The following is a 26,277-nucleotide window of genomic DNA, read 5'->3' as shown; positions in this document are numbered from 1 at the left end:
GGGGCCCACCTTATGAAAGCTGATGGCTGTTGGGACCTCTGTAGCTATATACAGTACTGTGTTTCACTTTTATCCATTATATTAGAGTTGATTAGATTCAACCTTATTGTGCAGAGTTCAAGTACTGACACAACAAATTGCAGTTTAGCATCTAACTATTTATAGAAACAAACAGCTGGAGGTATGATGAGCGCACACTATGAATCAGATATATACAGTATGGACAGTAGTATATATGCATGGGTCTGTGAAGGCATACATAGTGCAGGTTAGAGTGTGTACAGTAGTGTGGCAGTAGTGAGTCCCGCTGTATGAGCCAGCATCCTCTGAGGCAGAGACTGTCATTGTGGATGAATGTGTGTGTGGGGGTGGGGAGAGCTGTGACATGAAAACATATAATAAAGATGCATAAACTGTAAATGAAAAGAAAAACACTTATCATAAAGTGTGATCTTTATAACTGCACCTGAGGAGTTTTATTCTACATTGGGATTTGCACCGCTGAGGTCAAACAAATGATGAGGTTGTATCAAGTGAGTCATCTGAGACATTTTGATTATAAAATTAAAATAGATTAAAGTTAGCCCACAAACACTTATGTAATTGTTTATAACCATGTATCTGCATTACTCTATAGCTTGTGGTGTGAAGTTGATAATGTGTCATTGTACTCTTTGGGCTCTTTTAAGGCTTAAATGTGGGAACTATTTTTGCTCTGTAAATGAAATGATGGGCACATGAAGGGGGAAGTGAGCATCTCTGGTATGTCGTGTTTCATTATCACGGTGAGGAGCTGGATAATATAAAGGAATGCTCCTCCACCCCCCTTTACCACCCCAGATCAGTGCAATGCAATGCCTGGTGGGTACTGGAGTCTTCACAACACAAAGAGGAGCCGCGTTCGCAACGCCCACAGAGGAGCTGCAGCCTCCACCGAGAACTACCGGTACCGAGATGCCCAGCTCGGGATGGTTTCCGGTAAGTGCGTGAAATGTTTGGACCGGGCACTGGAAGAGGGGCAAAGTGTGAGGTGAGGAAATGACCGGGCTGCTATTTTTAAACTAATTTCAAAGGAGGAGGCGGAGGAGGGTGAGTCAGAAGAGAGGTAATGTGAGTGCTGAGGTCCTGACGGAGCAAATCAGCCACAGTGATTGAGTTTGGAGGGAAGATTTCTCCGCAGACAATAACCTAAGTTGCGCTCCAACTTAGCCGATACAGAACAAGCCGGTATAGCGAGAAGCCTAAATTGCACGTTTGCAGTGCAGCACTGCGTGTAAACATCTTGGTTTTCTGCACGTCCTGCGTGTCAAAGGGTGAATGTTTTTGTGGTTTTCGCTGAAATCCCTGCTGCAGTTTCACCGCCTGGAACTCCATTTTCCACTGATCTCTGCATCTAGGCGTCCATGCACAAAGGATGCGTGTGATCACGGGGATGTAGGCTAAATGGTTTGTGTGTGAGTGTGTCGACGTTTGTAGTCGGGTGACTTTGTCCGTGGGATGCACATTTAAGGTCTGTATGTCGCTTTTTAACATCTCAGCGCGTCATGTTGAAAAAGAGAATATAGGCATGCAGAAACGCTGCTTTTTGTCTGCAGGCTGAAGAAGGGGGATGCTGCTTGAATCGGAAAACCGATTTGAGTTTCCAAATCAAAGCACTCTGAATTCTGGCTTCTTCTTTTTTTTTCTTTTTTTTTTTTTTTGAAGACACCAGATTACACAAGGCTTTGAATATAGAAATCCAAGCCATCTGCTTAACAAATGGATATCTGCTTCAAGGCCTGTCTGCACGTATGTGAAAAGCAAACTTAAATATAAGAAGCAACAACAAATCCACGCATAACAAACCCCGCATAGTTTGTTTAATATATTAATTATATTTGTAATTATATATTTATTGCAAAACGTCGCACAATGCGTTCATCGGCGGTGCCTTTATTTTGAAAGGTATGGCCGGAAGTCATCGTATTTGCGGTGGATGATTTGACCCGCTCGCTCATCAGCATCTTGAGTTCATTCACTGGCGCGAGATCCGCTCGCGGAGAAGGAGGCAGGTCGATGTAGAAAGCCTCCAAACAGGCTCCGTCCGCTCCTGTCGGCAGTCACGGCTGTCTCAATGTGATGCTTTTCACACGATAGACCGCGTCCACCTCTCAGGTAATTTGAACCTTGCCTCAGGAAACAAAGCGTTTAAGTGATTGTCAGTCGACTCTCGGCGATACAATTAGAAATCAGCGCTCCATTTAGATCTAATTAGGACAACGGTTGTTCGGGCAAAGATGGAAGATCGCTCGTGCATCTTCAGCGACGGTAGTTCGGGAGATGTTAGCCTAGCAAAGCCTTTTCTTTTTACGTGTTTTCATTTTTAAATCATTCGTTGTATTGGGGAGAGTGTTTTTTTGTTTTTGTTGTTGGTGTTGTTGTTGTTTTTGGTTTTGTCTTGTTTTTCTTCAAGGATATAAAATATTAAAGAGCATACAGTTATTTATTCAGATTACAAGTGTCAGTTTAAGAGTAAGCTAACAGACTTCTTGTCTGGAAATCTACTGATCAAAGCTCTTACTGTAAAACTGTTCTCAACAGGCTGAGGCATAAAAAGTGTCACCTATGTGTTCATGATTATTCATTGTCTTATATTTATTCTATTTAGTGTTCAATCGTAATTTCGGCATATGTGAAGTCATATTACAGCCTGGCTAACGGTCTGGTCAGGTGCCTCCTGTCCCTCTTGAACCTACATCTTGTCTCCTGTACAGCACCATTTCCTCTGGTTTCATCTGTCTGTGGTGTAGTAGCTCCTGAAGTTAATGTGCTCATCTGAAGAAAGAAAAAAACATGCTGCCTCACTGCTTGTGTTGTAGCTCCTTCCACTTCCTATTGGAAGTCCCCCCCCCCCACTTTAATGGGCCATTAAGAGGCAACTAGGATGGTTAAGATGTCAGCTGGGCCTGATTGATTCGGTTAGACCACAGATGAGACTGATGTGTGCCTGAGATTCCTGTGGAGCTCTTAGATGAATGTCTGTCCTCCACCCCTCCACCCACCCCACTCCCCACAATCCTTCAAGCAACAGCCTCTAGCAGGGATCAGAGTGGATGACAACCTGGCTCAAGGCTGGAGATGCTGCATGTAAAAAAAACATGTTGATGCTTGTTGCGTATTGATCTGTTACCTTCAATGTAGTGATGATGCCCGGTTGTAAGTGATGGCACATACCCCTGCAGTGCAGTCTTCACACAGGTGGAGGGACACTGAGGAAGAAAAGTTTGGAGCATTTTGGGCTCCTTGTAAAAGTGGGCCACCGGTCCCTGCGGTGAGTGACGCTTTTCTGGGGCAGGCTCGGTGATGACGCTCGCCCGGCCCGGATTGGGAACAGACACCCTCGTCCATCCGCTTCGAAGAGGGGTGCAGAAACTGTGCTGCTCGGATATACGCTGCAGGAAGGTCCAAGCAGAGAGACAGCGGGTCTGACTTTTCAAACAACAGCCACTTTTTTCTGATCCATCTATCATTGATATCTGTCTGGAGCAGGCTCGTAAGTATGCTGCTTCTCAGTCCACCTGATCCATCACCCGGTGGCATTAATTCAGTGATTCACCATCTTTTGTCAGAGAGTAAGTTGATAGAAAGTCTGTTTTAGACGTAGGTCTAAAGTGTGGAGTTGCACAGTGTTGGCAGCTTTTTGTGCCCAAAACCCAAGCCCTGGAGTGAGAAGCGTACTGCTATTTAAAGATGGCACAACTGAGCCAGCTGCTGCTGTTTCCGCTCCCATCGTAATTGAATCGGTGCTAGTAGAGTGCGCCAGTGAGGGTGTGTGTCCTCCACTGTAGATGATAGTCACAGCTTCTAGGCGGTCTGTAACGGCCACTTTGACATACCTGATTGGTGGCTTCTTTTCCTGGTGAGTGTGTTTGTGGGACAGAAAATGGACGAATATCCCAGCCGCTATCATCCGCAGTGAAGCTACCATCCATGAAGAGGATGTGGGTTTGTAATGGGGGTTTTCAAACAGGGTTCATCCTGGTTGCACAGACTCGTAGACAAGATTATAGTATGAGTAGTGATTGACGAGGTAGGGAGGTAACTTTCAACTCCTTTTATTTTCTCCTCTGTCAGAATATTCGAGCTCTCGGATGTTCATATCATGAATTGGTTTTGTGCGTCACTTTCTTTTCGATCTGTTTGTCCAACGCTTTGAGGTGACTTGTGGTGGCTGTCCACAGCTTCAGAGAAAGTATCTCCCATGACAGTGAAGTCGGTGAGTGACAGAGGTCCTGTACAGTTTGGACAGTCTACTTTCATCCTGATCTGATGTGTATGACAAAAAGCAGGGAGAGGGTTAACAGCTCAAAAGGGAACTAGGCCATCAACATCCCTTTTTTATGGGCACATTCTGAGACTGGCTGTGAGCGTGACAGAAACGGCAAGAGAAACAGCAACGTTTTGATGGTGGAATGTATCTACTGAAGCCACTTCTTTTCTTTTTTCTTGGCCCATCCATGTTGTACTTGACATGCAGTGATGCATGCAAACATTATGCATACATAACACATGAGACTATGGCTGAAATGGTGGAAAGTTCTCTGTGTTTGTAGCTCTACCCCCTCACTGCCTCAAATCTGCTCTTTCTTTCAGACACCAAAGATATTTTCTCTTTGCCTGGATCGAGCAAAACGCTCACCACTCAGCTCGATTATTTTGAGTCATCCAGCCGAGGCTGTGGCACTGGGCGGGAGTGTAAAAAAATTCATCTCCAACCACGAATACATCTGCCTCCCCTCAGTGGTGTCAGGGTTCTCCTCCAGTCTGTTTGTATGGCTCTACTATGAAAACTACAATCCTTTAAACCCCACTTGATGTGTTTTTTGACAGGATTATTGGCCTATTTGATGTCCAAGGGCCGTTACTCAGGCTTCTTCTTCTGACAGGGAAGTTCACCTCTGAACCTGCCAGTAAATTGGTCTAGAAGAGGAACAGAGAAGAATGCCAAAATACAGACTATAATATCGTAGGTGGGAAACTGTGTCTGATTTGTGTATCACAATGCCGCACAGCATCACGTGCCTCAGACAGACAGAGTTTTACTTCATGGCAGGACAGTGATCATTGATTACATTAATGGTCTTGTCAGAGGTCCTCCAGTGGCCTGGACACCATCACAAAGTCTAAAGGGGTTTTTGCTCTTATCTGATGCTGAGATTTGGTTAGACCAGTAATTCACTGAAATGTAAGATGATATGGAGCTCCAGTAGACCACCAGAAGGATGACTTCGCAATGAAATTCATCACTAATGTTGAGAGAGAAACTGAAGGAATTTCTGTGGCTTTGTACAGGGAAGGAGTTTGGTTCGTATAAACCTTTTCACTGATAGTTATAACCAGCATTTTTTTTTTGCCATGCTATTTTCTTTTTGGTTTCTCATGCAAAGCAAATGTCTGCGCTTGTTTTTCTCTCTCTTTTTAGTGTAAAAGTCTTGGACTGCAACTTATTTATTTTGTAATTAACTTTTTTTTTTTCATTTAGGCCATTTAATAGTTTCTACAAAATCCCTGTAAATATTGTAAAATGCTCATGACAGCTCCCTGGAGTCACAGGTGATGTTTTGAATATTGAATTTACAATGATTTGAGAAGCTGTAACCAGCAAATGTTTTTGATTTTTGCTCTCTAAACAGCTTAAACGATCAATCGATTAACAAAATTGTTGCCAGTTATTCGTCATCTTACTGATTAATCGACTATTGGCGATATTTTCTTTATTTTATTAGTAACTTTTATTTAATCGACTAATGAGCTCATTATTTTCCCTCAGCCAGTGGTGAGTCTTCAAACGTCTTGTCCAACCCAACAAACTACAATATTTAGTTTCCTGTCATGTATGACAAAGAAATCGTCAAATCAAATCAAGCTGGAACCAGCTTGCTCATTTCCTCTGATTCTTTTATGAGAACCGTTTGTGTTCCACGATGTCAGATATAGAAATATAGTTCTTCAGCCTCAGTCTGGTGATGTCTAACTCCATCTCTTCTCGTTTACTCTGTTTTCACCGGCCCTGTTCAGTCTGCTCTGTCTTTTGCCAATATATTTTTTTGTTATTTCTAAAAGTAGTAAACCTTATTTGCTCGGTATTTGCTTTGCAAGATCAGTCAGCTAAAATAATTTTGGTCATAAATTGCCCTCTTCAGGTACTTAAAAGAATTAGTTTGTGCTTGTGAAGTGATGCACTTGGCCAAGAAGAAGTTTAATTACATTACTGAAGTGTTTCAATGAGAGCGTTTTGGCTTTTTACACGTGAATAGTTCGAACAATGCCCAGTTAGAAGCAAAGGTCTCAGTGTTTGCCAGGAAACTGTTCTCCCACAAGATCTAACACCACCATCAGCATGACGTAACAGAAATCGATTCACGCTTCAGTCATCCAGTTTTGTGGACCACTGTAGCACCGTCGTCTTTTTTTAGATGACTGGGGTGGTGTTCTGCTGTAGTCCATCCATTTCAAGTTTTACCACACTCTGTTGTCAGACACACCTAGCTTTTCTGTTTTGTCTCTTTTTAAAGGCCTTTGTTGTTTTCTCTGTTTCACGCTTTGTCCTGCTGCACTCTTGTTCAAATACAAATTTACTGCAGTTTATGTATAGCTTCACAAATTGTCTTTCATGTTCCTCTTCTTTTTTGTCCTCCTTTCATTGCCCTCAAAAAAAAGTGTGGTTATAGCAGATCTACTCAAGTTAGCGACACTAAAAATAAATGGCAAAAGTGTTTGTGTTCGTTCCTGAGGTTTAATATTGTCCCTCTGGCTATGACACCTGTACACTGTGCTGCAGCTTGAGGTACTGCGTGAGCTTGACTTTCACTGGAATAAGAATGTACCTGGCTTTGGCCCTTTAAGCACAATATGTAAAATGGCAGCTTTGCTGCATGATCGACAGGGAATGTGGATGGATGTGCAACACAAAGCTTGATGTCATCCTCACGCTGTGGTCTTTTAGACCCCATTTACTCCTTGAATTTTTCTCTAGCCACACAAGATATCAGAATGTAGCTCACACTGAATGCCGTAAATGGGGTCTTACTTCTCAGGCCGTGGTTGGTTTAAATATGTTGGTGTTCTTTGTGGTGATGATGCAAGCATTTTCTCTTCTCTGTTTATGACAAACTATGATCTAACTGTCTTTGTTTCTCTTTATCAGAGGGGTTAAGATGGGTGGAGCTGCCGTCTTAAGTATGCTGGAGACCTGAAAAATACTGCTGAACTGCTGCTGAGGACCTCAACCACCCCCACCCCACCCATGACTTTCTATAGTGTATGTCTGTACCTTTTTTATATTTACACAAATCCATAATTAATGATGCTAAGGTCATGTACTCAGAATAAAGTATGGCGTATTAAACGTTTTTTTTTTAAAGATTCATTCTTTGCCATTATATTTGGAGAATATGATGAGCACCAAAAACAAAGTGTTACTTGAAACGGCACGTTTTTAATTTCTAGTGATTTCTTCAACAGTCAAACATTTGGATTAGTGAAAAATTTACAAGCATAGCTATACACAATTATTTTATACTGCATGTAATTTGTGATTTCTTCAGCTAAATAGAAATAAATATATATGTGGTTTGGTTTTAAATGTGTCTTGAAAGTGGTCAGATGCTTCAGATACTTTTTATAGTGGAAAGATTCATTAGGGCTTTTAAGGAATTTAATGAAAACATTTAAGACTAAATATCTCATGAATCCAAGACCGCAGTGTTGATGTTTGAGGGAAAACTGAATTACTGTTTCTGCTACACTGGGTTAACTTCTTGTGTCTCTGCTCACATCTTAAACTGGTGTTGATGCTCAGACTGTTGTTTTTCAGGAACCGTTGATTGGTGTGCCTCAAACTCTGTAATGGAAAATCGTGGTGAGTACCAAGTTGCTCGTTGTGGTTTGTTAAGTGCAGTGTTAATGCGGTGGAGTAAGCTGTAGATCCACTCATTTTGCTGTACATCCACTGTGTTTATGGAGTCTGTCTAGCCCCTTCTCTTTTATGAGCCACTCAGGACTCCAAACATACATCTTCTCAGCCTCAGAGCCTGATCGAGATTCAGTTTCCCCTCCCAAAACTTCGTCTTTCAGGGTTTCAGTGTGTGTGTGTGTGTGTGTGTGTGTGTGTGTGTGTGTGTGTGTGTGTGTGTGTGTGTGCGTGTGTGCGTGTGCGTGTGTGTGTGCGTGTGCTGTATTGCTGAAGAGATGGTTCAATGAATATCTGTTGTATCGTTGCTGAAGTTGTTTTTTTTCCTCCAAGTTTGACTTTGAGAATATGAGTTGCTGTTAAGATGAACTGTTTAACTGCTATTAAACGCTTTTATGACAACACCGACCCAAACCTCTTTCCGAAACCCAGCAGCTGTACAGGAAAGGGAAGTTTTAACCTTGATTATGTGCACTGTTGGTATTTGGTTCACTGCCACTTGTAGCTCTCAGGTTAACTAGTTCCCTTTTGTTAAAAGAGAAATCACTACAGCACTGGAAAATATCTACAGATGTGTTGTAAGTGTTGAATTCCCTTTAAAGGAATAGTTCAACGTTTTGTGATAGAAACTTCTTTGCTTTCCTGAAGAGAATTAGATGAGAAGATCAATACCACTTTCATAAAGTTGCAGGCAGGAGCTGCTTATCTTAGCATAGCATAAAGACTGAAGGTGACTAAATCTGTCTCCTGGCAACTCTGAAGCTCGCTAACTAGCAACTAACTGCAAGTAAAAGCATTTGGTAGTTGTTTTACAGCAAGTTGTATACTGGATTATTACTAAGCCTGCTTCCAGTCTTTGTGCAAGGCTAAGCTAACTAGCAGCAGGTAGCTTCATATTTACTTTCTAAAATGTTACTGAGCCACATACTAACATTTAGAAATAGCTGTCTGTCCTCCGCATTGTCCTTATCACTGTGATGCTGGTGTTCAAATGATCTTTTTTAACTTGCTTAGGTAGATAAGTGGTTATACAAATATAGTGTATCAGGCATGTGTAAATACATTTGAAATGATGATGTGATGAGACTTTTGGTAATGACACAGAGCATACAGCACCATCCACAGGGTACTATCCGTACTCTCCCCATGTCGTAGGGGGTCGTGTGTGTGTGTGTGTGTGTGTGTGTGTGTGTGTGTGTGTGTGTGTGTGTGTGTGTGTGTGTGTGTGTGTGTGTGTGTACCTGCCTCAGTCTGCCTGCCTGCCTGCTGAAGTGGCCTGGCCCAGTCTGTTATCCAGGTCAGGCCAACAGGTTCTGGGCTCATGCGGATTGGCTCAGCTCTCTCTGGAAGCCGGCCCGGTGTGGAGGCTGTATGTGGGGCACAGGGAGAGAAAAGGAACGCTGTCGAACACACTAGCTCTCCATCTTTAGAAACAGCTCGAGATGCAGCCAAACGCTCAGAAAACTCTGATCTGTCCAGGCATAATGACACAGCTCAATGCTCTGGATTTCTTTGAGGAGCAGTAGGACATGGTTCTCTGAAGACACACAAACCTCCAAAGGAATCAAAGCTCTAATTCAGGGGGTCCAGTCCGCACTCCCCTTTTTCGTCTAGTTTACAGAAAGCAGTCTCTTTTCCTTTGCTGCTCTGCCTCTCTACATTCAAGCCCCAAAAAGCCAAGCAGGACAGCTCTCCTTGGCAAACATGTTTCAAAGACTGTTCAAATTGTGATAAGAGACTTGGAGATGTGCATAAAATGGTGTCTGGAGGCATTAAGAGAGGTGAGCAGCATGATAAACACCCTCTGCTATTTCTGAACAACAGTAGTAGCAGCTTAATATTAGCGTGCATGCCGGATGTAGAAACGGCAGCATATGTCCAATCAACACATTTTTCTATCTGTCAGATTGACGAGCGATCCTTCATTCCTCCTTTAACGCGTTCAGTCTCATGATAGCTGCTGTATTTCTACCGATTCTTGTCTGTTTTTCATGTTCAGATGTTGAGAGGGAGCAACATCTCAGACACACTTGACCTTTGCACAGCTCCTACAAAAGCTGATCTGATCTTGGTTATCATTTCTCCTGATTGAGGGCATTGATTGACATTGCTCCAGTTTTTTTCCTTTCCATCCTTCAAACCCAAACTAAATTAAGGTTTTTGTTTGTCGGTTAGATGCATTACTAATTTAGGAATGGCCTATGCAGACACTGTCTATATCTTTATCTTCTGTTCTCCTTGTCATCTCAGCACTAGGAAGGCAAGAAAACACTGACATTCGTGTGTCAGGCAGAGAATAGCTTTCAGGGCACAGTGTGGTCTGAGCTCTGAGGTTTTAAGTCTAGCATTTCTGTGTTGGTTAAATCTTTTTATTGTAATGTTTTGTCTGGATCAGAGTGTTCGGATCATGCAAGTTGTCCTCTTGGCACCCATTGCGCCACATAGCAGACATTACACTGTACATACGTTATTGGATGCACACATTGCACCGCATACCGCAGCACACGCATCAAATTGAAAACATAACTCGTCCTTCTCTCAGGAATGGTAGGCATCTTGCAGTGAATGCTGACCTGTGCTATGAGCCAAGGAGGGAGGGTCAGTGAGCGACGGGAGAGGGAGTCCAGCTCCTGGAGGGAGGGAAGGTCTTAAGGAGATTGCGAGAGGGAGGGACGGGGCAGGACCGAACTGAAAGGCGTAGAGGAATGGTAGACGAGAGAAACACAGAAGAAGAAAGGACCTGAGATAGAGGAGACCCGGGGGCTTTGTTGAAGGAGGAAGGCAGGTGTGGCTGCTGATCTGTCCAGGGTAGTGCACACGTTTCTGGGTGCAGGACAGGTAGAGGCCCCTCAGGGGCTGGATCATGGGACAGAGCCTTCGTGTGGAGACCCCATCTCAGGACCCACAACAACACAATGGCGGTGAGTTTCAGGACTCACTTGTGCAATCTGTGTGTTCTTCACACAGTCATGCATTCCTCAACAGCAATATGCACAGCATGAAATCTGTACTGTTCTGTAGTTGTTAGATGAATTTAAATCTAGAGGAGCGATAAGATTGTATGGTCAACTTTGCAAAGTCTCGTCTCTCTCTGCCCCCCCTCACATTCACCACCACGAGGAATGTTAAATCATTGGGATCACATGGATGAATCTCAGCTGTGCTTTTACACACTGGTGTATATGCTGCGCACATGAAAATATCATGTCAGTTATTTACTCAGTAAAATTGGGTATTGAAACAACGTTTATTATTCAGAGATTATTGGAAAAGGAGATTGTCTGACTGTAAGAGGTTTTACATAATGTTTTATCAATTCCTAATTTCAACCCCCCTTGATTATTGCAATTTTTCATATTACACAGTGTAAACATACAGACCATCTTAATCTTGAATTATAGATCTTGGCCTTTTGTTTGACAAAGCCGCTCATACTGAATTCACAGGACAGATTATGGTATTTCTTACCTCAAACAGCATGCAGTAATGGTTTGTAATTGACTTACTGCAACTATGCTATTGGGTTTTAAATGGCTGAACGATTTTAGGGCGCACAAGATTCCACAAGAGGCAATCACAGTGATAATAACCTGTTTGTGCTGTCAGTTAAGTAGATTAAAATTCATAATCTGGCCTGGCAATGGTTAGAGTTATAATGAGGTTGGTCGTATTTCCCAACCATTGCACCCCGCGGAGGGGGGTTTCTTATGTAAGTGATCAGGACGGCTTGGCTAACTGGTTGGCAAAAGGCCAAGTCCTTTAAAACAACAATCTCCTTTAACCTCATGCTCACCTGACCAGGCCTGCCATGACTCATTGAATCATGAGGTTAGAGGAAAATCTGGCCTCTCTGAGAGAGTGGTAGGTGTGGCTTCAGGGTAGGGGTGCGTCAGAGGAACACACACACACACACACACACACACACAGAGTGTCACCCACCCCCATGTTTCCTGACTGGTATGTCTTATCTTGGCAGAGCTCCTGATTACAGAGCATGGCTACAAAAATTCTGGTTCTGGTCTTGTTCTGAATGGAAAAATGTTTCATATCATAGATGTTTTAACAGTCAGGATGTTAATTAGTTTCACTGGTGTCACTGTCTGGTACCTCACAGCACTGTTTCCACAAGCAGTACAGTGAACTGTGCTATTCAGTTTGAGGGGAGGTTGTCTTTGTTCTCGGTCACAGAATCAGGGTGGAGTGCCGTTTCCTCCCTGCGTTTCCAGGCTACCCCCCCTCCACCCCCACCCCCATTACTCCTGCACTTTTGCTCTCTTTGTAGCTTTTTTTTTATCCTTTACTCCCGGACTTACAGTCACACACAGCTGTAGTGCCACCACACACCAGACCTCTTCGCACTACAGTTGAAACAATGACATGTTTTTGTCTGTATCTGTGAAGAATGATTTTCGAGTGGATCCACAGCTCTCTTCAGTGTGATAATTGAGTTGGATGTACTTTACTTTTTTGTCTCTCTTTTTTTTTTGTGGAACATTTGTGTCGGTGGATTGCCACTTTTTCCAATCAGGCATTGTTGGCTAATCTACAAGTCTCCTAAGGATATGGGCCGTCATCTTTTTCAAATAGATGCATGCTGCATGGGCTGAGTCCTCTGCGATCGTCATCTCTGCAGTGCTTTGGAGTGTGCAGGCCTGGCACAGGCAGCTCTTATCCTGCTTCACTGGCTTCAGCTGAGACATTGTGGCAGAGGCTCCTCTGACAGAGCAGTCTGCTGTGTGAGAACCTTAGTTCTGGTTCACAGGGAAGCTGCCTTAAGCAGTGCTTAATCTGGATGTTATGGCAGCTGGTCTGAATCCTCAGATTTCTACTTCGCCAAAATAAGATGGATTTCCATGGTGTGGACATGTCCCTTGAACCCGGACCCTTTCTGCTGTAGTTTCAAACAGCTATCTGCAACTTGGCCTTCTGGCATTTTCTGTTGGGATATACGTATACAGGACAGTTGATTTTGGGGTTCCTTCCCCATGGCATGCTGTTTCAAGTCCCGCCACCATGGAAGCTGGACAGTTAACATCCCTCTTCCAGGTAGACTAGCATCTGTTTTTTTGAAAGGCTTTTCAAAAATTTTACTTCTTTGGACACAGCAACTTGGGCAGTAGTGCATGAATTTTAACAGTTCTGATTTGAACTGTTTTGGGGGTTTTACCGTCTGTCAGGCTTTTAAACATGGTGTAAGCATTCAGTTCAAATTTTACCCCGCCAGCAGCATTGAGGTGGAGCAGCGGTTAAAGATTCTGTCCTTCAGCTGCAAAAATGGGTTTGAATCGTGTGTCAGCAACCATCCACTGTGCTAAAATGTCCCTTAGCAAGATGCTGAAACCCTGCCAGCTTCAGGGGTGCTGGTCCGTAGCTAACTCTGACTTCCCCACTGTGTGTCAAACGAAGACTCAATTTCCACCCAGGAATTCTATCATTATTATTATTATGTCCTTGCATTTTTTATTGGACTGCTAAGTATGCCACATCAGCATTGTAGGTATTATGTGAGAGGATATTGTTGTGGGAGTCAGACTGCAAGGCATTATTGTCGCCAAGACATCCTGTGTGTGCATGAGACTGGATGTTTTAAATCGGACCCTATTCTCTTTCCACTGGTAAATATTATGTCTGCTGAGCACAGCAGCTGCAGCCTTGAAAGAGCTAATGTTGAAACTCTTTTCTGAGCTCAGCACCCTGTCAGTTGGTCTGTCAATCACGTAACCCAGAATATGTAACCATGACTGCAGATTGCCATTTAATGGAGTACTTGAAAGCCTTAATGGCATCTCATAATAACTAGCGTTCCTTAAAACGTTTCGCTTCTTGATTGTTAGCTGTATGTATTATGACTGACTTTTTTTCTCCTACTGTATGACTGCATCCATGTGTGAGCCTCCCGTCTCTATAGAGGCAGTGAGGGCTGAAAGGCTGATAAGGCGCTAGTCTCCATCCAGCCAAGGAATGTGAGCACTTGACAGCGAGAAATCCTGGCCGAACGCCAGCATCAGACCTCTCCTGTTAACTGTGGATATGTGGAGGAGTCCATGAGCTCTCAGCATCACCCTGCCAAAGCACACTCAGTCCCCGAGAACTAACAGCTAAAGATAATAACAGCCGTAATGAGCACGGCCCTCTTTACAAAAGCAGCAGATGAGCTTGGTTAGAAGAGAAAGATCCTCTGTGATTCCCCATGCTCTTGTGTCTTGTTTTAAGTTGCACCAGTCTTTCTTGAAACTGGTTTATTTATATTAAATCGTTGCTTTTATTTAGATGATGAAGCTGAGCAACACCACAGCACAATGGTGGGTGAGGGGGGCAGCACGGGAGACAGCACCCCAAAACGTAAGGGCAAGTTCTCTACCCTTGGCAAGATCTTCAAGCCGTGGAAGTGGCGGAAGAAGAAAAGCAGCGAGAAGTTCAAGGAAACTTCAGAAGGTTTGTCATGTGAACTCATTGTGTTTGGAGTGTGAGTGAACCTCCCTCCTTCCTCACTGCTCATATCAGTTGCTTTCAGCTTTCATCAAAATTCCTCAATGCATGTGTTCCTGCCCAAATGTTACAGGCCCCTCTGGCTCTCCTAATGTTTTCAGTGCACCTACAGTAAGACAATAGGCTGCTAGCAAAATATCCTGTTGACTGCAGAGCTCTAAACTTGAATCTTTGTATTCTGGACCATGAGGTCACACGCAAAATGGGACCATTTTCACTGCATTGTTTTTTCCTTGTGGAGGTCTAGGAAAAGAAAGCTTGGTGCGTAACGTAAATTCTGTTAATTGACTGCAGAACTGGAGAGAAAGATGTCGACGAGGCGTACGCGGCAGGAGCTCATAGAACAGGGAGTGCTGAAGGAGGTCCCGGACAACGGTAAGAGTGCTTCTGTGATTCATCTGAGCTCTTTGCACAATGGTGTCTGTATCTGACAGCAGCAGCCCGGAGACTATCACACCCACACAGACAGTACAGTTAAGTCATCAGTACATTATGGCAGGAACACTGTCCTCCTAACCAGCAGGTGTCTGAGACATATTTGAAAAAGGCAAATTTACTTTCACCTTGCTGTTTTTCAAAGTAATGTAATATCTGTTTAAAATTGCATGCCACTCTCCAGAGCTGAGAAAAAGTGGAACGAATTGTGCCCTGCAGCAAAATAGCTTTGAGAGGGGTGTGTGCAAGTGTAATGCAGGCCCCGCTGTTGCAGAAGCCCATTTATTAAACCTACAGCTGCTCCTTCATCACACCAACAAACACAGACTCTGTCTACAGGGCTTGAGTTAAGGGCACCTTCCTTTTTCACCATGAAACAGGGCGACAACCATTAGTCTGTTCAGTTTGTCTTTTCTCAGTCTATAAAATGTCAGAAAATAGTAAAAATGCCCACCACAATATCTCAGAGCCCAGGTGTTGACTTTAAATGACTAGATCTGTCTGACCGTTCAACAGTTCAAAACCAGCAGGTGTTACATTATAATATACAACAATATAAACCAGAGGAAAGCAACAAATCCTCACATCTGAGAAGCCACAGCCAGCAGATGTTTGGCATTTTTGCTTGTTGAATGGCCTAAAGGATAATGATGAATTAGATGAATTTACTGTCACCTAATCAGCTAATCGTTTGACCGCTTCTGTTGTATTACATTGAGGTTCAGGAGGGAGGGAGCAATAAGCTACCAAAATACCCTACAATATCAAACAAAGACATTGCTAGCATAAAACATTATGAATAATTTAGATTGAATAAATATTTAGTGTTTAGTTTTCTGCTGCTGCGCTTGCTTGATGATTCAGAGTAGTGTTAACATTTTTTAGGTGTTATAGTTGTGTGTTCATCAAGGACTTGGTCATATTTCAACTTTTCAGATGCGAATCCAGATACTCAAAACCTGAAGCAGCACTACGTGAAAAATGGCCACACTCTGCCCGTGAGTGCCGGGGTCGGAGGAGGTGGAGGAGTCAGTGGTAGCAGGAGCCCATGCAACCAGGGCAAACTCCCCCTAGAGTCTGAGTTTAGGATGAACCCTGCCTGGCTCAACCAGCCAGACGAGCGCAGGGTCCGCTCTCCCTCAAATGGAGACCGCCGAGGAGCTCCGGGCTCCAGAGGCCCAGGACTGCATGAAGATGGCTGGAGAGGAGGAGGGATGGGGTCTCATGCACATGTTGAGGGTGAGTGGAAGCCTAACATGGTCTGGCAGGGCCAGATGGAGGAGGGCAGACGTGGAGGCCGACTTCACCCGGAGGATGGCCAGAAGAGGCCCGGGCTGCAGAAGGCGCCATCGGAGGACGGCAGGAGGAGTCGGCCTGCGGAAACAGACTGGAAGCCCACACTCCCTCGACATGCATCTGCTGAAGAGGGAAGGGCCCGCAGAGGTGAGTCATTCCTGGTATTTTTCCCCCCCTGCCATCTGAGATCATCCACCAATTTTGAAAAGCTGTGATCATAAGATCCTTGTTGAGTCTCCTCACTGTGAGGAAGTGAGAGATGAGCTGTACATTTCACAACTTGACCTCCTTCATACATGTTTGAAGATAGCAGGCGATTCTTCAGTCCATGTATTTTATTCACTCCCTCTTGCTGTCACTTTCCTGCTTATGTGCTGTCCTCCCAGATATAGACAGGCTCCTGTCGGCTCCCAGGGGCCCTGCTCCAGCTATGCTTCTTATTCAGGAACATGAGGGAATAGCTCGTCCTCTCTTCTCCTCTCCTAATTAATGTAGCACGATCACTATACCCATTATTGCCCTTTAACGCTAACACTGTCAGCTCCGTGATAATTGGTGAGGAGCCACAGCTAATTGATTTTACTGAAACATTACACTTCTGAGAAATAATGATGTTTTTGGCTGTTTTTGGATCGCAGTTGTCCAGTTATCACTCGTCTGACATGTGGACCACTTTGATTTTTTAGTACCTGTGTACAAAAGTATGTCAGGATGATGAGAGGAAACCTAAATGATCCACATGTGAAACAATGTAATTAAGAAGACTATATATACTTTCTATGGACAGATTTGCAGGTGGACAGGTTTTTTTTCCCATGTGTCCCTGCTTGTCTCCCCTGTCTCACCTTGTATTTTCCATTTTTCTTTTTCTCTCTGATGCTGCGTTTCTCTCCCTCTCCCACTCTTTCTATCTTTATCACATCTCCTGCTTTCTGTCCTCCTTTTCTCTAGCTGTGTTTCATTCAACATATTTTTATGAGCGTTTTGAAGTATTGCATAAGAAAAGGTTGATAGAACCAGCAAACCTCATAAACACGGCCTCAGTTTTGTAAAAAAAAAAAAAAAAAGAAAAGAAAAGAAAGAAAAAAAAGAAACAATTTTTATGCTCGCTTGAGGTGCTTTTTGCCTTTTTCCAAAAAGTGTTAATGCTCTTAATGTGAGACAGAAGCACCTTTTTTGAAGAAGTTCTGATGTAATGAATATTTGCTCTGAGACTGATGTAACCTTCCTCACATTAATACATGAAACAAACTACAACCTCATATTCCCATCCTGTCTTCTACATTTTCTTTGTTTTCACCGCTTGAGTTTTGACTGGCACTGTTTTAATTAATTATTTAATTAATTCAGTCATCCTCTTGCACCCGCATCATCCTGCGGCTCTACCTGAACCAACTCCTAATAATCGTATAATGGTAGTGGATGTAAGCAAGAATTAATTTGCATTTTCTTTTGCCAGTTTTCTCAAAGTTTGGTTAAAATTTGCATTACGTTTGGATGGTAACACAGCTACTCTCTCTCTCTCTCCTCTCTGTTCTTCATGCTCACTTACTCCTTCCATTTGGATTATTTCCTCTTGGTTGTATGATGACACACTGATAAAAGCTTGTGTGTAAATAAATAACCCTGAACTTCAGAGCTGCAGCTTTGAGGAATGGCGTGGGAGCAGTAGCGTGGGGGCTGCTGTGGGATGGGCAGAGGGAGGTGGGTTTTTGCTGGTAATTGCAGCCACCTACTCTGTTTATCTTCACAGCTGATCCCTAGATAATGCAATTCCTAAACAGTGCTATCACAGAGAGCACTTTGAGTGGCGAAGCAGCAGAAAACGGCTCATTGTTCAGTCCCTGTACTGAAACTCTTATAGCCATGTAGAGAGGTATTTCATTAAAACATATCACTAATTCAATAATAAGAAGAGATAAAATTAAACTTTTGAAATGCCTGCCATGTACAATATTGTGTGTGCTTTTATTATGTAAAGTATCCTCATGATACTGTGTTTTCATAGAGTCAGACAGCCATTTCGTCCCTGACCCAGAAGCCCTGAGGGATACTCTGCGCGAACCTCTGCCACCTAAACACTCTGTCATGCCTCCCAAATGGCTAATGAGCTCCACCCCTGAACCTGGCAGCAAGGGTCCACCTCGCACCCCATCCAACCACCCCACAACCCAGTACTCCTCTCCCTCCGCGCCCTCGACTGTGGCGTCCAAACCCGTCCGGTCTGTCTCCTCTGCGGGTGCGACCACTCAGCAGTCATCTGTAGCCCCAACCTCGACCTCTCAGGGCACCAAGCAGCCTCCTCTGCCCCCACCCAAACCCGTGAACAGGAGCAACGCTGCCATGCTGGGTGAGTTCGGCTAATGGCCTCTGTAAACAGGTGATGGAGGGTGTCACCATGATCACATGCAGCCCACAACAACAGTCACAAATGTGCATTATGAACACTCAGATGTGTGCTCAGTTAGCATGTAGTTTTCCCACTGGTGAATACAATATGTACATTCATGAGTCAGTGCACAACTGATGGCAAAGAGAAGCCTTCAACACATCCAGCTACACACACATGCGCACCAACACGCTCTTGCACACGCATACCCTGGTAATGATGTTATCTGAACAGCTTGAGCTGCTTTTCCCCAGCTAATCACTTATTACGCCTGGACTATTTTAGCTGCAACTTTTCCTCAGAATGTTACACTCTGAAGATAACGGGGGCTCTTGTGGCTGCAGGATGCTGCTCGCACAGATGCAGTGTAGTGGTTGTTGTTGTTCTTTACTATGAGTCTGTCTCATCTGGGATCTTGCCTTATTTCCCATAAGGGCAAAGCTGGCTACTTTGATTCATTTTTATCTTCTCAGCAGATCTGATGATTTTTGGTACCTTGTGTGCACTTCTTGTCATGCCTTAAGTTGCGTCTGTGTGATTGAATTACGCAGGTTTTGGGGGGTTTTTTTAGTTATGATATTTTGTGATTTATTTATTTTTTTCTTTTTCTCATATTTCCCAGTCATGTCATGAGATAGTCATGTGACTGGTCAAATTGGGAAAAAATATAACAAGATGGTTTTCACTTCAGGCTATTTTGGTTTTCGTTCGAGGCAGATAGCATACAATGCAGCTCACTTCGACACTAACAGCATTTTGAAATTGGTGAACAAAAATCTCAGGTGTTGACAGTTCACAGAAGCTGTCCATGAAGCGAAAGTTAGCAAACATTAGCATTTTAAAGGAACTGATGGACATTTTGGTAAATACACATGTTCTCTTTCTTGCTGACAGCTGGATGAGAAAATCAATACCACTCTCATATTTCTCAGTTAAATTTGAAGCCTAGAGACAGTTAGCTTAGCTTAGCTAAGCTTAGCGTCAGCTTTTTCAGTGATGAAATAATGTATTGGTAAGAGCAGGTTGATGGATTTTGTTAACTTCGGACACAGCTTTCAGTCTTAGAGCTAAGATAACTGTCTTTTCATCAAACTCTTGTACAAATAAGGATGTTTGTTGTTGTTGTTCAACATGTGGAACTCCTCCTTTAAGAAGGGAAAATTAAGAGTATAGTTGGATTTTTTAAAAAAATTTTTTAAGGGCAACAACAACCCTCATAGCGCACTCTTATCTATACAACAACATAGAACAGTACCACCATGTACCTGCATTCATTAAACACTCCAGCTGAAGGCCTCCATCTCCTCCCTGTTAGTCTCCGCCCTGCAGGGGGGAGAGAACGCTCAGCTTCCGCTCTACTGGTCCTGCTGGAAGCGAGAGTGCGACTACGATGTCTACCTGTCCCTGCCCGTCTACCTGTGCCGGCGGGCCGGAGGCCTGCGCTCAGGTAAAAGGATGCCCTCTGGTATCTGTGTGGCCAGGGTGCCCGTGTCTGGAATGCCCCCCCTTTAGAGTCTGCGTTCTTCATCGTGTCGCGTCCTTTCTAGCTGCCAACGTATTTCCCCTCAATGATGTTAACTTGTTGACTGGCCTTGATTGCTTTTCTTTGGATGTGGTATATAAGAGCAGCATGCACATAATGAGCTGATAATGTGTGTGCTGGGTGCTTTGTGTGTATGAGAGAAAGCTTCCCTGCGAGTGAGCAGTTGAATGTTTTTAATGCTGTACACTCCTGTGTGGCATGTGAATGAGGGAGAGCCTTTGGCAGGTTCCAGCTGTGTCCTGCAATGCATCAAGTGAATTTCATAGCTCTAATCCACTCAGCTTCTGCTCAACTGAGATGAATGGGTGAATGTGAATAAATGGAGGGGAGAATGGAGGGGTAAAAGTGTTCTAACATGAAGGTATGACTTAGCTCCGAGAGGAAGATGTAATCCAGTTCTGTCTAGCCTACTGCATGTTTCAAGTCTGGCAGCACTGATCTCTTATTATGCCTCAGTAGCACGGATATGGCTTTTAACACTGGTGTTGCTTTAAAGCTGTTTACAGAGTTTTAAGATTTATATGGCAAAATATACAAATGTGCATGCATGTAATTGGAGGTTTGCATTTGAGCCTTTTGTTTAGGAGCTTTTTACACATTAAAGATGCTCATAAACAAGGTTTGATGGCAGGTTTCAAATCTGGCTGTGCAGAGCATGTATGCTGTGTGTTTCTTCCTCATGTCTGTGACCTGGGGCACATGCTGCACACTGGTTTGTTAGGGCAATGTGTGCATTCATGCTGACACAGTCATGTGATGTGACACACTGTATGTACACAATAATGCTCAGTCAGACATGTAATCCCAGTATTTATATTCGTTCATGTGTATTCTGTCCTGTTGGCTACATCATACATGTAGAGCTGCTGCATGTGCACTCACGTCACAGCGGCAAACGAGATAGAAAAATTAAGCACTTGCTGCTAACTCTCTCACAGGCCTAAGCTATAGCTTTTTGCTTTGTAATTGGATGTATTAACTGTTTTTCCATTTGCAGGCGACTTCACCCAAGCCACTGGTGGTGCCAGTCTTGTGCCAGCCAAGCCCTCTCCACCGATGCCTCCTAAGAGGACGACCCCCGTCACCAAACGCAACACAGAGGACTCCTCTGCTTCAAGCCATCTCATCAACCCCTCACCACTTTCTCTAGAGGATCACAGCAGCCTCCCGGTGGGCTTTCAGCTGCCTCCGCCTCCTCCCTCCCCTCCCCTGCCAACACACATACCACCTTCGCCTCCTCGTCAACACATACACACCCACCACCTCCACCATCAGCACTCCTACCCCCACCCACTGCCCCAACCAATACCAATGCTGTTTGACCCACCAAGCCCAACCAATGAGTCTCCTCAGCGCCCAGCTCCCGTCCCACTGCATATCATGATCCAGCGAGCCTTGTCCAGTCCTGGCCCGGCTCAGCCACACCCAGATGGGTTACAGCGTGCACACACACTGCTTTTCGAAACCCCTCTGGAGTACCAAGGTGACCGTGGTCGCCCCCTTCCTGTCAGCATCCAACCACTGAAACTGTGAGTTTGTAGTCTTGTTTAAGTGCAAAAACTACTTTAATTAGTTAAATACACTGAAAATGATACATTATATGGATCAGTAATACTTATGTATGTATTTTCCCTTTCCATTAGATCTGAAGATGACTACTCCGAGGAAGAAGAAGAAGAAGAGGAGGAAGATGATGAAGAGGAGGAGGAGTATGATGGGGAGATCCCCCAGCCAGAACTGGAGCCACGGAGTCGGCGATGCTTGGTCGGAGATGCCGGTGTTTGTGGCATCCCAGGGGACAATGGCAGTGAGGATGAGGAGGAAGATGAGGAGGAAGACGAGGAGGAAGAGGATGAGGAAGAAGAGCGTGACATACATGGGGAGGACAGTGACTCAGACGGCCCTGTGCATTATAAAGATGAAGGCTCAGATGAAGATGAGGAGGATGAGCCCCCACCTAGTAAGAATAACCCTGTTTTCTGAAAAGATTTCAACATTATTTAGTGTTTCGTTTCAAGACTTTTGCGTCACGTTTGTTCTCCTTCACACATGACCACTTCTCTGCTTGGCTTGCATCCAGGTGCCCTGGCCAGCAGGGTCAAAAGGAAGGACACCTTGGCTCTGAAGCTGAGCAGCCGTCCCTGTGCCCCAGACAGGGACAGGTTTACCCAGGAGAGGAGCAGTAGAGACGACCAGCCTCCAGGACAGACCGGCCTCACCTGGCAGAGCAGGGAGCAGTGGGAGGCCATCCGCACACAGATAGGCACTGCGCTCACAAGGTAAAGACAGACGACGTCATACACAACGTGCATGTTCTATTCCTTTGCATCCTCTAAACCGACAATGGTGAATGTGCATTTCCTGAAGAAATCAAATCACTTGTCAGATCTATGCCCTACTTATTGCCTGAATGACAAAAAGATGAAACTGTGTAAAAATAGTACTCTTTTTTCTTTTTTTCCCCACTTCAGGCGACTTAGCCAGAGACCCACTGCAGAGGAGCTTGAGCAAAGAAACATCCTTCAGCGTTAGTATCAAGTCTTTCTTTCCTTTTCACCTTTGTTTTTATTACTGAACCTTATGATGCCTTCACTAAAAAAGATGGATTCTGTTTTGAGTCTGCTTAATTTGTGTGGACACATTTTTTTGCGGGCTTTAACAAACATCACAACTCAATACTGACTGATGATACGTTTTCACAATATACAAAATAATAACATTTTATATATGCAGTAATAGCAAGGATTGACTTGAAAAGACAGTTTGAAAATGTGGATTACTGTTCAGATGTCTAATTTTGGAAACTGCATTTACTCTACCTTTGGTGCACATCAAGCCTGGCTGCATCTAAATAAAGCACTGATGTTTTTTTTTCCCTCTCTTTTTTCAGCCAAAAACCAGGCTGACAGACAAGCTGAAGTTCGAGAGATCAAGCGACGGCTGACCAGGAAGGTGAGGCAACACACCCACAACAGACATCCTAGTGTCAATTAATGTGTTTACTGGATACTAACTGATGTAAAAACCCTTTTTATCCTAGCTGAGTCAAAGACCCACAGTCGCAGAACTACAGGCGAGAAAAATCCTGCGGTTCCATGAGTACGTGGAAGTCACAGATGCCCAAGACTATGATCGGAGAGCAGACAAGCCATGGACGAAGCTGACTCCTGCTGACAAGGTACCCACACAGTTTGCAATCTCCAATGAGCACTTAACAAACCCAGTCAGTCTCCCTGAGATTGTGGATAGTGTTTCACATAATATTAGCACCACGTATGATGTTTAGCATTTCAAGTTCACGTTTAACTGAGCAACTTGCTGTTGTGTTGTCCAGGCGGCCATCCGGAAGGAGCTCAATGATTATAAGAGCACTGAAATGGAGGTTCATGAAGAGAGCAGAATCTACACAAGGTATACCTTTTGCCAGTTGGATCTTGACATCAGAATCCCTCAGATTTAGCAAGTGTGGTTTAATACTACAGCAAATACACTGTATGCAGCCACTTTGTCGGAGGATTGCGGTCAGTTCTAACCACAGAGACAAATACATTGTGTTTCCTGTGACTGCTTCACAATAAAAGCCACTCCATGTTTCACTTAAACCCTTTTAATGTGAAGCAGCAGCAGAAATTTGGGTTTCATTAGCAGTAACCTAGTATAGCTCTGATACAGTGTCAGCACAGTGAACAGTAAACAGTGAAGCTGGTATCAGTGAGATCACATTAAAAATAGCCATACTGGAAAACATGCATGCATCATTTTCTGTGAATCCCTCGTGCACGCGGATGCAAATTGAATTCAGCATGGGAACGGCAGACCCTGCAACTAACAATGAAAACTACTATACTGAAGAGACATAATTACAGAATGTAAAGTAAATGCATTACATGACCATAGATAGCATCAAATGTTTGATTTGATGAAAATGTTAAAAAGTATGACTTTAAACAGAATGTGAATGTCTGTTCATGCCTCATGAGATCTCTTCATTTCCTTTAGGTTTCATCGGCCTTAGCCCCCCCCCTCCCCCCTTCACGGATAATGAAGCACTTAAGGTCTCTGTGAAGCTGCTCTCTATGCAGACAGATCACCCTTTTATGTTTCCCGAATGTAATGTACAGATTATCAGGGAAAACCTGGAACTGACTCAGAACAAGAATGCTTCTCGCTTGCCCTCCATCGCCCTCCCACTACATTGCTTTCACTAAACTGAGGTGGTGGTGGCTGAGGACCAGATGCAGTATTTCTCCCAGACGACAGGGGGAACCACGTGCCAATGAAGTGGAGAAGTGACAGAGGACCTACAGGGCTTACTCTCAGTCTGCTGTTATGTGGTACCCCTCAGGGACTTGGATCTAGTTACAACCTTTAATGCGGCCTCATTCTGTGTTGCCTTTTTTCTTCTTTATTGCATACGGAAAAGCTAATTCATCTTGTTAACGTAATAACATACAATAATAATAGTAATAATAATAATGATAACTTCTAATACTCCACACAGTAATAATAGATATGGAAACAAACGGCTGCAGCGAGAGCGAGCTGGAGGATGAAGACTGGGCTATTCTGTTATAGGACTGGACATCTCTGGGATATTGTGTATGTTTTATATAAATTGTGTACAGACTGCTATTGTTATACCTTAGAATGAAACTTGGAGAGATCGAATTACAAAATATTCTGTAATGCACAAGATATTTTATATTGTAATTTGGATCACATGACTAGTGACAGCATTTATTTGAGCCTTTTTTTATTTGGCTTGCCTGTATTTATGGTTGTGATGTGAGGTGGCCATTTAAGCGTCAATCTAGATATAGAAAAAGATGCAGGTCAGGAAGCTGTTGGTGTTTTTATGTGTGCCAACATACCCAATGCCTAAAGGATTATAGGTTGTACTGGTTTTCATATCACTGATTTCTGCAATCAACTGCATGAGCCAACACAGAATCCAATGCTTTTGGATCTGGATAATCTCTCTTCATTTATACTTTTTTATGAGTTTTTGTACTTCCCCTTAAAGATCAAACATGCAATGCATTCTGTAGCCATTTTGAATAAGGTTATGCCAGTAGTGTCAATAACGTAAGTTGCTGAGAGTGTAGATCAGGGAATTATCCAAAAAATCAGAAAATGTATAAACGGTCAACAGGGAGTCATTTGTGCTGGAACCTTTTTGAAACTGCAGAAGTGTTTTATCTTGTATTGTTGTCTGGCCAGTAGCTTACAGGGTTCTCTACGCTGTGTACAGGTTGATATAGGTTTAACTGATGCTTGTGTATATCTTGTCTTCCTTTCATTTGAAAAGAAATTTTAAATATAAAAGTATTATAGGTTGCTATTTTTTTAAGCACAGAATATTAGTTAAATGCTACAAAGAATGGGAATATGAAAGTGTACCTTTTCTGTAAAACTAAGCTCATTTTTAATTGAATGTGGAATTGTACGGACTGACAGTTTTCTTTTTATTTGTAAATAGTCACATCTGGATCTAATTAAAAACCTTACAATTCCATGAACCTTCTGTGCAATTACTCTGGACCTGGCTGTTTAATCAATAGGCCTCATTTTGATTGTGTTGAGGTGGAGATTTGCAGGGAAATTTTGAAAGGGAACCACTAAAGTCAGAATATGGGGCTGCAGCGACACCTGGTGGCATGCTAAATTTTGTGAGGTGCTTAATCTGGACATTGTTTTAGGTGCCTTCTGCATAATGAGAGTGTCTATAAGAACCTTGGATTACTGCTGGTATTATAAATGTGAATGTAAAATGTTTAAAGCGGTATATTCTGTAAACAAAGGCTAAAGCTCATCAGTGACCTCGTGATGAGGTGGTGCAGTAAAGTGAAAAAACAACAAACAAAAAAGGGGGGGGGGGGGTGCAGATTGGAAAAACAACACTAGAATTTAGATGAAATGAATAAGAAGGAAAAAACTGGACATGTATAGTGATCACAAAAAAAGATTCATAAATATGTTTCAGACAAATACACAGAAACATAAATGGTTAAGAGTTACCCAGAATTTAACATAAATACAGGATTGATATGTTTTAAACTAGAATACAATAAACAAAGGGAACAAGACTGAACTAAAACTAGAACCACACTCTGACTCCAACAAGTATTATAAGAGTTCATCAAACTTTATGCTTGCCACAGTTCATAATGTCAT

The 26,277-nt window shown here is 43.4% G+C and overlaps 1 protein-coding gene across 9 annotated transcripts; it reads left to right on the top strand.

Annotated features, from left to right (window-relative positions):
- The first annotated feature begins 985 nt into the window (after positions 1-985).
- Positions 986-25,933, top strand: phactr4b (phosphatase and actin regulator 4b). 9 transcript variants are annotated; one of them, XM_076737086.1, is made up of 16 exons: positions 986-1,030; positions 7,187-7,300; positions 7,856-7,900; positions 14,222-14,386; positions 14,735-14,815; positions 15,812-16,318; positions 18,180-18,521; positions 19,876-20,007; positions 21,101-21,632; positions 21,747-22,063; positions 22,184-22,382; positions 22,575-22,630; positions 22,994-23,055; positions 23,144-23,281; positions 23,438-23,514; positions 24,103-25,933. In XM_076737086.1, the coding sequence occupies exons 3-16, from the start codon at positions 7,888-7,890 to the stop codon at positions 24,116-24,118; spliced, it is 2,637 nt and encodes an 878-aa protein (XP_076593201.1). In that variant the 5' UTR covers positions 986-1,030; positions 7,187-7,300; positions 7,856-7,887; the 3' UTR covers positions 24,119-25,933. The 9 variants fall into 9 exon arrangements, with proteins under 9 accessions (XP_076593201.1, XP_076593204.1, XP_076593199.1 ...); XM_076737089.1 differs by lacking the exon at positions 986-1,030 and adding an exon at positions 1,062-1,313; XM_076737084.1 differs by lacking the exon at positions 986-1,030 and adding an exon at positions 1,341-2,154.
- The last annotated feature ends 344 nt before the right edge of the window (positions 25,934-26,277 follow it).

This window comes from Chaetodon auriga, chromosome 8 (genome assembly GCF_051107435.1).
Source record: "Chaetodon auriga isolate fChaAug3 chromosome 8, fChaAug3.hap1, whole genome shotgun sequence".
NCBI classification, from domain to species: domain Eukaryota; kingdom Metazoa; phylum Chordata; class Actinopteri; order Chaetodontiformes; family Chaetodontidae; genus Chaetodon; species Chaetodon auriga.
This window is presented reverse-complemented; position numbering and strand designations above follow the sequence as displayed.

What these genes read in the sequence shown, in the direction of transcription:
- phactr4b (XM_076737082.1), top strand. Translation starts at nt 12,937, where the DNA reads ATGGCATGCTGTTTCAAGTCCCGCCACCATGGAAGCTGGACAGTTAAC. An exon ending in GTTCAAGGAAACTTCAGAAG is followed by an intron (nt 14,387 to 14,734) that starts GTTTGTCATGTG and finishes AATTGACTGCAG; the next exon opens with AACTGGAGAGAAAGATGTCG. An exon ending in GGCCGGAGGCCTGCGCTCAG is followed by an intron (nt 20,008 to 21,100) that starts GTAAAAGGATGC and finishes TTCCATTTGCAG; the next exon opens with GCGACTTCACCCAAGCCACT.